Source organism: Corvus kubaryi, unplaced genomic scaffold (assembly GCF_017639235.1).
Source record: "Corvus kubaryi isolate FWS band 111438036 unplaced genomic scaffold, C.kubaryi_AGA036_p1.0 37357, whole genome shotgun sequence".
NCBI classification, from domain to species: domain Eukaryota; kingdom Metazoa; phylum Chordata; class Aves; order Passeriformes; family Corvidae; genus Corvus; species Corvus kubaryi.
Genome location: NW_024581117.1, coordinates 10,786,600 through 10,797,684, shown reverse-complemented (window position 1 = coordinate 10,797,684; position 11,085 = coordinate 10,786,600). Strand labels below are relative to the sequence as shown.

At 38.2% G+C, this 11,085-nt stretch overlaps 1 protein-coding gene across 2 annotated transcripts in view; it reads left to right on the top strand.

Annotated features, from left to right (window-relative positions):
* Positions 1–11,085, top strand: part of PARG (poly(ADP-ribose) glycohydrolase) — a 61,774-nt gene that overhangs the window by 20,658 nt on the left and 30,031 nt on the right. For both annotated transcript variants that reach the window (XM_042033232.1, XM_042033231.1), the window contains exons 8-9: positions 5,871–5,963; positions 8,109–8,266. In XM_042033232.1, coding sequence (XP_041889166.1) covers positions 5,871–5,963; positions 8,109–8,266 — 251 coding nt within the window. The remainder of the gene's footprint in view (positions 1–5,870; positions 5,964–8,108; positions 8,267–11,085) is intronic.

The window sequence follows — 11,085 nt, the reverse complement described above, 5'->3', positions numbered from 1 at the left end:
CTTAGTGAAGCTTGTTTTGGGGGTGTAATTTAAATAGATTAGTTTTTAAAGTCACCCAATAAGAACTTGTGTGGGCCTTTTTGTTGTTTTGTATGTTTGTTTGTTTAGTTGTTTTTCCCCAGCTGTTCCAAATAACAGATTGAGAAAGTCTGCTTTTAGGATTCTGTAATGTTTAAAGGCACTTATGACAAGGATTAGAGGAAGAACGGGAGTATGGATTGCCAGTCTGAGGTTGGTTACTTTCAGGTAAAAGAACTTCAGTGTCATAAACAGTGACTTGATTGTTTTGTTGGCACTGGGGAGTTGTAGTCGTAGATTTAGACTTCACCATGTTTAAGTGTTAAACAGTATGCAAAAAGCATGGGACTTCTGGATGATTCAGGAGAACAAATAAATAAGCAAAGGCTGCTCTGGAGGGAATAGAAAATGAAAACAGCTCCTGCAATAAAGGAGCAGTCACATGTGGTGATTGTTTGAGCACACTCAGGTGTTTAAATGTCTCAAAATCATAGAACCATTTAGGTTGGTAAGGTCCCTAAAGTTCATAGAGTGCAACCATTAACCCAGCACTGCCAAGTCCACCACTGAACTATGTCCCTAAACACCATATCCACACATTTTTAAAATACCTCCAAGGACGGTGTTCTCAGCTTTGAAGTATTTAATGTGCCTCAAAATACCCTATAAAAGTATAAAGAGATCTTTTATTTGAGACAAATTGAAGATAGCGAAGAAGGAAAAAGAAAAAAAAACCTATTCCTGAAATTAGGAGAAAGAACCTACTGTAAAAAGAGTACATACAAGTTTCTTGGCTTGTCTAATTACTTAGTTCAGCATTATCACATCTAACCATATGATATTGTACATTAAAATCATTAGGAAACTTGTTACTGGAAAGGCAGTTCAGTAGTAACTGCAGATGGTTCAGAGCACTGACAGCATGAGGCATTATGGCAGCTGTGAAGGAAAAAGAGGGTCAAAATCCATTAGAATTAGGAAACAAGAGACACATAGTCTGAAGGAAGCACTCTGGTTTTCCTCTTCATCCTTAAGAACATGATTCCATTGGTCCTTGTCCTGCCACAAAAGTTAATATGGGGCTATAAAACCAAACAAATTGAAAGCATTAAGCCATTGCTGTCTTAGGATGCTGGCTGCCTGTTGGCATGATGGCTGTGCCTTCCTATGTGATAGATGGAGCTGTCCAAATTTGTGCACCCTATGTGCAGTTTGTTTGCTTTGATGAGCTGTCAGATTTAGATTTAAACTCTCTACCATCACTATCACCCCATGCTACCTCAGATCCTTCTTATTAGGCCTGTCAGGCATATTCGTCTGCTGCGTTTTGGAGGACTGGTTTATAGTGACAAGAAGCCATTACTTACAGCCGTGTTTAGTCAGGCCTTTTTGCTGCAGGATAAATGTTCATTTTGCTAAATTGCAGTGCAGGTTTGGCCAAGAGCTTGTACCTCTGCTATGGCTCACTGAGCCATTTGCATCTTAGGAATTGGAGCCCTAAGTCCTGTTCATTTAATCAGTCACTCCAGTGAAAATAGTGATGGAATTGCCAAATTATTTCTTTGGTAAAAAGCAAGTCATGCTTTGCAACTCCATAGACTTTTCCCTCAGGGTATAACCCCTGCAGGTGTTTAATTCCTACATATTTTGCATGATTGGAGCACTGAATAAAGTCAACACTGTACTTATGTTTTTGTTTCAAATACGGAAGGAAGCCACGAAGGACAATAGTGCATAATAAGGAAAGAAGAAACTGATCAATTGTTATAAACCAAAATTGCTATGGTACTTACATGTATTTTCCTTTATCAAAACTTGATGACAACCATTTCATATTTTAGAATTCCTTAAGTTCTAAATCAAATGTTAGTTCCTTTAAAAATGGAAACTCAGTCCTTTCTCTTAATGTTTGCAGAGTTGTAGCCTTGAAAAAGTTGTACACAATTAAAAGCACATAGGTGAATTCATACTGACATTCATGTACTAGCAGATTTACTTCCAAGTCAGGTGCTTGTTTTAACAACTTCATTCTGACGAGAACATTCCTGCTTTTTCAGTGAGAAGAGTTGCAACTGGTATCTATCTGCCTTTGTAGCCCATTGACAAGGGTCATGACTGGTTCTTTCTCAATTACCACTCACTCTGCACACATCTAATAATGCATGACTTTTTGGTAGGCTGCTTTGACTTGTTACTGCATAGGAGGACTACCCCCACCACCAGGTTATTTTCCTATAGAATCAGCAAGATGAAGGATCTCAGGAAATTGTCAGATGAACATTGGAACTGATGAAATGTGGGATGTGTATGTGTCTGTGTTTTTGAGCAGATAGAGTGAACACATCCCTCTTTCAGCAGCATCAAATATGTAGAATGTGTAATGTCACTCTAAATACACAGGATTTTACATCAGGACAAGTCACTGCTTCCCGAGGAGAGTTTCCCTGTAAATAAATCTTCCCTCAGTTCCATGACCAGGTGTTCTATGTGCTGATGCTGCGTTCTCCAGGTTGGCATTTGCATCGTGGGATGTCTGCCAGATGTAGATGTGTTGTCAGCACTCCATGTCCTGGAATCCTTTCACTTTCCATGACTGAGTGTTCTTTTTTTTGCTGCTTTCAAAGCCTGAAAAGACTGTCACAGGTAACACCAGGCTCTGTGTTGCACACAGCATAGCTGAGAATGTGCAGTGACGGTGGGTCTACAAAGCTGCACCTGTGATGTCAAAAGAGGTTGTGAGGGCCAAGCAGCCAGGGATTTGCAGGTGTTCTTTTTCATAGAGACCTCAGAGGAATGTTACCTGTACAGGAGGAGTCTGTGAGCAGACAGAGTAAGCTTTAATTACATGGATGTGGCCATTTGATAGAGAACAGTGCTGAGTTAGGAGTTTCTTGACAAGGTCTGTGAACTCACAATGATCATATTTTTGAAGTAGTGGGGTCCTCATGGCACCCAATACTTTTTTAAAAATCCTCTTCATTTACATGTAAGAATAATCAGAAGTCAATGAGAACACTTCTGGACAGTAACAGCTTCAAATTTTGAGGTTTTTCTTTAGTGGAGGTCTAGTAAGAGTCATGCATAGAAATACTATAGAAAAGAAAGCATACTCCGGTACATCATTAGAAAGGTAAGAAGGAAAAGTAAGATTTCAGAGTTGAAGAAGTGTCCTTTATAGTTAAGTATTCTGCATCAGAGCTGAGCTGTGCAATTGCTGGCCTGCCTCTGTTTTGGGAAGAAGTTGTCTCATACTATTATTATGTTGTTTTCAAAGAAGCATAGAGAAAAGGTTGAAGTCTTGACAGCTATGACAAAGTCTGGTGCCATAATATGTCACCAAATAAGTGATACTGTATAGTCTGTGGCAGTCAGCAAAGCATAGCAGCCACAATTTAAATGTCAGCTTTAAAAGAGAGGAAGTGTTTCCCGAAGGGAAGAGAATATCAGAATTTGACAGCCTGGTAGACATCTGAGGTTAAATGTCAGTTTTTGAATATCCGTAACTTACATATTCATTTTATGGGTTGAGATCTGAAATTTCAGGCTTTAAATGCTCATGTTGTTACTTTATGGCACTTAAAAACATTGTGCCTGAGAACAAAGTTTCCTGCTGGAGCAGATAATGTTTAAGGTTAGGTCATAATTTTCAGTGTTTGACTTACCCTGTGTAAATATGTAGGTGCATATGCAGCCAGCAACAGGAGAGATGCATCTTGCTCATTTCCTATCTTAAAAATAAATTTACTTTCAGAAGTAATTTGTATATTACTTGGATTCCTCCTCATATCAAATTATTTTCATGTTTCCTGGGCTTGCTGTTCTTTTTAAGTTCTTGTTTCATTTTAAAACTTTAGCCTTCATTTTTCTGCCTCCACAAGCAGCATACATAATGCATAGAAAGTAACTGCGTAGGTCTCGGTGTTGTTATATTTCCCCCCTTTTCCCAAACAGAAGTTGGCTGTGCTTTGAGCATTTGTTTGTGTCTTGGTTTTTAACTTCCTGAGTACTCTTATCCCTTTATATTACTTGGAGCAGGAGACAACAGAGCCAAGATACTTCTGTAGTTATTTTAATGATCTCAGAAGAACAGAAGTTGTTAGCCTTCAAACAATATTTTCAGTATTTATGAGGAACAGTGTGTCTTGAGTCGGAGGCACCGTATTTTCCTCTTCTCAAGAGAATTGCCAGTGTCTTTTTTACATTCTGAAGTCTGTGTGAAACTTTCCATTGAAAAGTGAGTTACAAAGCCCTGATAATATGACTAAAATGATCTCTTCCTCTGATTTCACAATTAGACTTAGTGTTGCAGAGACTAAAGTTGCTAATACCTTCATGCTGTTTCATCCATTCTGTCTGCAGCTGGTTTTGTGCAAAATTGGTAGCAAATGAATTTTTAAATCGTTACTTGAAAAATAATACTCTGTAGTTTTAAAGCCACCATTTCAGAATTTTAAGGATTTTGGTCTAGAAACCAGTAGAAAGTAGTGGTCTCAAATACAGTTTCCCTAGATGCAGGGGAAGGAGGGAGGCAGACATCTGAGCTGTGACCTTTGTCTTCTGTTCCCCAGCTGTAGTGCACGTTGTGCGTTCTCTGCTCTCTGCTTTTTGCCTTGAATGCAGCATGCAAATCTAACAGCCAGTCACATCTGATGCCTGTATCCACAGACAAAAACTTCCACAGCATAGGAATATGCTTTTCTCTTCCCTTCAGTCTGTTCGCTCAGCGGAATGTGAGTTTTGAGGTTTTTGTGCTGCTTCACGTATTGGAGCTGCACTGCTTTATGTTGCATTTCTTTCTATAACCTCCTATCCTAGCTTTTCTTAGAAGATCATTGTCCCCCATAAAGAACTTCTTGCATCTTTGAAGAATAGGTGTGTGATACATGAATGAAGTAGTTATAAGGGTGAGTTCATCTAAACCCTGGTTGCGGGTTGTTGAGCTCAGAACTGTCAGTTGCAACATAGAAGAGAGATCTTGGACTTGCTCTGAATATATTGCCTTGATAAGCTTTGGCAGCGAAACATGTCAACAGTGGGCCACACAGCATCAGGGGGGAATTGAGAACAGGACAAGGAGGGTTTGATGTGACTTGTTTTTGGGTATAAAAGCTTTGAGAAGCCTTGTGAAACATTGGTGTGCCCATTTGTTTTCAGTGTTGTCAATTCTGTTCTCCCCTTCTCAGAAAGTATGTTAGAAGAGAGGGAGAGGCAGCTGAAATAGTTGTATTGTCAGCTGTCCTACAGGAAGATACTGAAAAGATTTCAGCTTCAGCATGTGGAACCAGGTGGGCTGCACCTGTTACGTAATCTGTTGGCTGTAATTCTTGAGGGAACATAGTGGGGATGGATGGCAGAAAATGCCCAGAATTGCATCCTGTTGCATTAGGAATTCCTGTTGCTGCTGCAGAGGCCCACTGATCTGAGCCAGGAGTGCATTTTATCTGTCTTTAATAGGAGGATGTCACAGGTACTTGTCTCGAACTATGACCTAAATATGAAATTTGAGTAAATCATTCCAGTATTTTTGTGGTTAAGTAGTGATTTTTCAGATGATAATTTGGTTCATTGCCTTGGAAAGAGTCAAATGATAACTTATTCAGGCTTCCTTTAAAGGGCATATGGTGACTTGTTTTCTCAACTGCAACTTTTGAGACTTGTTTCTATATCTCAGTCAGTGGATTATTGCAAGGTAAATTCAGTGAGGCACTACTGTGAAAATGCTACAGATTTGGCAGGAAGCTAAGAGGACCTATTCTTTTCTTACTTCTTTTGCATGAGTCCTGTTTTCATGAACTTTTTATTCAATCGTTATTTCTGAGGTAAAAAGCTTTTTTTTTTTCTTCTTTCAACAGGTTCTTGAAGATGCAGAGGCTCAACATCTGTTTCAGTCCATTCTTCCTGATATGGTCAAGCTGGCACTCTGTCTCCCTAGTATCTGCACCCAGGTAAACAAACACAGCTAGCAAGTGCTCTGTGGCAGACCACTTCTCTGCAAACTGCAGCTGGTGGCTAAGGTCAAAACATCAGGGTCATATTATGTTCATAACAAAAGCTGTAATTTTTGTGTTGAATGCAGATGAGACCTAGGGAGCATAATGGACAATACACATCTGAAGTTATGTAATAGAATGTAAAAAAAAAGTAAATCTCACTGTCACAGTTTTAGCCTGAACTTCAGTAACACTTTCCTTTCTATATGCTGAAGTTGCTTCTTGCATTATTAAATGAAATGACCATGCGACATTTCAGGTTGTAAAATCACACTTAGAAACTGGAACAATTGAATAATCTGAAGCCATCTAATTTTCTATTTTAGAATGTTTTTAACCTTAGAAGTGGTATTTTCATAAAGCTTTCATTTACTTGGGAACATACTTTAATCTGTTTAGAGCATATAGTACTTGCACACATGCAAATCTTAACTAATTCGATATTAATGTTATGGGAGTTAGTTCTGTAAGGAGTAAAGCTGATAAAAGTGAGTAGGGCTGGTCAAGTGAGGATGTATGGTAGGTAACGTATTAGCAGGGTAACAACAATTTGTGAACTCCTTTGTTACCATTTTCTAAATTGATTCTGCTGGGGATCCGCAGGGAAAATCTCTCCCTAGTTTGTTATGCTACAAGGGTCCTGAAGTAGATACATAATTTCAAGCTATGAATATTTCTTTTTTTTTTTTGCTGGTAACTTGATGAGGGAAGTTGTTTGAAAACACTACGAAGTTTCTGAACACAAAGTCAAGCACAAGATTTGCAAGTGCATGCAGTAATGCCTTTTATAAAGATCATGTACTGCTAGGCAATGTAAATTGTGAAGATCTCTGTCAGACTCATTTTTTTGGTTAGACATAAAGATAAATTTGTTCCAATATAAGACTATCCAAAATATTCTATTTTTATAGGTTTGTAGAACTTTAATTAGAGTGAGCTTCTCAGGTTTTTTTACTCCTCTAGCTATGTGATTTCAGACATCGTAATATAGCTTGTTAATTAAATAGCCAGAAGACAGAATGAGATTCAATGAACGTGAATGTAGTAGTTATAAGAATGAAGGAAAACTTGCTTGTTTTGTGGAGTAAGCAGGGCTGTGTATTCAACAGTCTAAATCAACGGCAGTTTCTGTATTCACAACTAGAAGGATGAAAATGTATCTACATTTCTCCAGTACATCTCCATGTACTGGAGCTAGGCTAATGATGGTGGCTGAGAATTTTGGAAGGAGGTGACAACTCTGTTCCCTTTCTCCTGTCAAGGGGGTTCATAGTAATTGTTACTGGACTTCTTAGCAGTCAGGATGATGTCCCCCTGCCATGCTCCATATTATCACATAATTAAAACATAAATAAAATGCCATGAATGTTGTGAGCCAAAGTTCCAAATCAGAAGGCTAATGCCTGATAAAATGAAAGCTGTATAATGCTTCAAGTTGGGGAGTTTTTTGTTCCCTCTGCCCCTTTATTTCTTTTTACATTAAGGAAACCATGACCATAGTAAAATAAAACTTCAAATTGAAGACCAAAGTGAAACTGAGCTTTTTGTTCATTCTGATTATATAAGAATGGATAATTATACACTTTCTACAAATACCATCAGTGTTAGGATAGCAAAAAAATTCATAGCAAGTCATAGAGTTATGATCTGTGGCCTGACTTCCTTGTTTCTTTGTAAATTTTAAAGCATGGTTATTGTAGCTGAAAGCATTCCCTAAGGGTTCTTAACTATACAGCTATTGAAAGTGGATTTCTATTTCAGTTTTTAACATTGCCCAGGATTTGCAACATCCCATCTATTTTTTCCCCTCTGCATTCCCTATGGTTTTGTTTGATAAGTTGTGTTTTCCTGATCTTTCTTTTTATTGTTGATTAGAAATCTGAATTTTGCCAGGCAAGCCCTTTCTGAATTGTCTTGAATAAACTGTTCTTGACTTTTAATGGTGCTGCTGCAATGGCCTAAGTTACTCTTGTTCTAATATAACAAATGTAATTTTGTGCTTCTGTTTTTTCTTTCAAAAAGCGTAAGCTAATTATTCTTCTCTCTCCTTCCCTCCTTTCTCCCCTGCCCCTTTCTCCCTCTCACTTCTTTTGTTGGTAGCCAATACCTCTGCTGAAACAGAAGATGAATCACTCCATCACAATGTCACAGGAACAGATCGCCAGTTTTCTGGCCAATGCTTTCTTCTGTACTTTTCCACGTCGAAATGCGAAAATGAAGTCTGAGTATTCCAGTTATCCAGACATTAACTTCAACAGGTATGGCACTCAGCAGTAAATGAACCTGGTAACCCTGCCATGAAAATATTGTTGTCGTTTAGGGGAGAAACTCGTTTGTTTCATGTTTCTGTCACTAAACTCATTAGTTTGCTTTTTGTCTTTTTATCCTGCTGCCTCTAAGGGACAAGAAAACTGCATCTGTGTTAGAAAGGATCTTGTGCACAGGAAGATATGATGAATATTCCAAATTTTTTTTTGTGCATGAGCATGCACAGACACACTCTTGCTCTGGCATAATCAGATTGATACAGTTCCCTGCCTCCTCATAAGCCAATCATCTGCGAATGGTATATTTTAGTTGTGCTTCAAGTTTTCTGTGTATATTTGAATTAGAGATCAGTGTTTCCCCAGCCACGTTTCTGTTGTCTCCTGTGTCTTCAGTGGTGATCTGCACATTTAAGTCAGATCAATAGGACTTCATCCTTCAGCATCCATACCATTATATTAAGGCAGTTGTAGAGCTGCATATCAAAATTAACCTTTCCTTTTTGCTACAAGTTAGCCTAAGAAGGCCACAATAAGAATTTACTTAAAGATGCTCTGATGTCTAAGCAAACATTTATTCTTTTTTTCTTAGTGCTAGCTTACAAACAGATTTGATTAGAAATTTTTCTTTACATCTTTTTTATAATTTAAATATGCTTATTTCAATTTTAAATGAGGGAAATAGATGGAGACATTTTCTGCTGCAGAATATTATGGTTGACATGGACTTGTAGATTAGAAATACAAGTTCATTGTTTCTTGGCACTTCCATACAAGTCTGTGTAGATCAGCCTTAGGTTTATTAGGCTGGAGCTTGGATAGATTATTGATCTAGAGTTCGTCTTATTCCTCACTGTTAACAGCTGTAGTGTATGTGCTCTGCCAGCTGAGATCAAATATAAAAACAGTGTTGCCTGTGATCCAGCACACTTGGGTGCATGTGTTATGAGAGCTGTGTTAGACTAGAACTTCCCAGAATATCTTGTCAGGCATGCTAATGTACTGATACTGGTTTTGGTGGCTGCTGCCTTTAAGGGCTATCACAGGTTTGTCCCTGTTGTGTATTTCAGAAGAGATACCAGGATCACTGTCTTGGTGTTTATCCCAAGAGTGGAGTGGCTTATGGAACAGAAGTGTGGGTGGGCATTATTATGCCATACAATTCAGTGTATTCTTCTACCAGTAGTTTCTAAGAACAAATAAATGAAAAGTACTATTGATGCATTCTGATGTTCAGAGCAGTGTAAGAGGAGAGTGAAAGGTCTGGAAGAAGCTCTCTTTGACTGCACACTTCTAGCTGTATTTTGTGATATTTTTAAAGGACTTCAAGCTAATGATTTTTGTTGTAACTTAAACATTTTATAAACCAACCAGTTAAATTTTGCAAGTTGGATAATTTCTTACCAACTACAGAATAAAATGCTGTTAAATAACTGGAGTAAATTCACATTCTCCTCTATGAACATTGCAGAGCAATATAAGGTGACAGTAGTACGGTGCTGTACTTGTGGTTAACTCAGGGCATAATATTGGAAACTACTTATAAATAAAAACACCTTGGCAAATTATTAGGTAAATATTTTCCTGCCGTAGACTCAAAGAATGACCAGTATAAAGCATTAACCATTCAGAGTTTTCATCTCATTACAGTCAGTCCAACATTGTTTTCTGACTTGGCTGCCTGGTGCTATCATAGTAAGATCCAACAATGTTATTTAGAAGGGGAAGAGCGCAGACAACCTTCAGGCCTTCCTTTTGCATTATGAATGAGGCAGTGCTCAGCTTATAGTCACACAGGGTAGAAAGCCATTTTTATTTGTGCAAGAACAACAATATTGTTGCCAAACTGGAGAAAAGAAAGGAAGCTAATGTCCTCTGGTTAGTGAGGATTAAAAGTGGCTCTTCCTCAGTGTTTGCCAATTTATGCATTTATTAGATAAGTACAGTTTCCTTTTCCAGTCCTTTTTTTTGCTTAACCATTTGTTGCAGCAAATCTACCCCCCTACACCCCCTGTATTTTGAATTTGATTATAAGCAGAGTAGTGAAGGTGTGACAGGCAGTGGATAAAATTGAGGGAATGTGTCATTGAGAGTGGGATTGGTAGGATAAAAGCAAAAGGAAGAGCTGTGGATAGAGTACTACAAGACTGTACAGTTTTCTGCTACTGCATATAACCTGCCTTAGTTAAAATCTAAAATGAGGGGGGAGAAAGAGGATAGATAGTATCTTATGTCTATTTTCTTCCTGTCAACCCTGTCTTTTCCTGCCCTGCAAAGTTACTTCTTTAATAGCAAGGACAGAGTAAACTGTCATCTTTTCAGCTGTTGTTTCAGTCTTGTAAAGATGACAAGGTTTGGTTCACTGCGGTGTGTATTTTCAGCTTTTTAAAAAAAGCTTTTTGGGAAGCTGGATGTACTCAAAAGGCAGTAGGCAATGACTGGAGTTAAAATATTTGTGACTTTTTTTTCCCTGTTCATAAAAATGTTTTGATGTAAAGGCTTTGGAGGCTGCTGCTCTGCTCTGTCTGCTTAGGGACAGGCATAACAGATTGTTCACACAGCAACCTTTTGTCCCCACAGTATTACGGTCTGTAGCTTAGTTAGCTAAGTTCAAACTTAGTTCTTTCCTCAGCATTAATTCATCTGCTACATGACTGTGAATAAATGACTTTGTTCTTTGAGTATCAAAAAATAACCTGCTGTTGTTCCCTAACAAAGCCAAATTACTGAGTGCATGGATGGTAATGTTTCAAGGTTTTTCTTTAGCAAAGGTGGTGTTCCTCAATTCCTTTATCCATGTCCTGTCTACATTC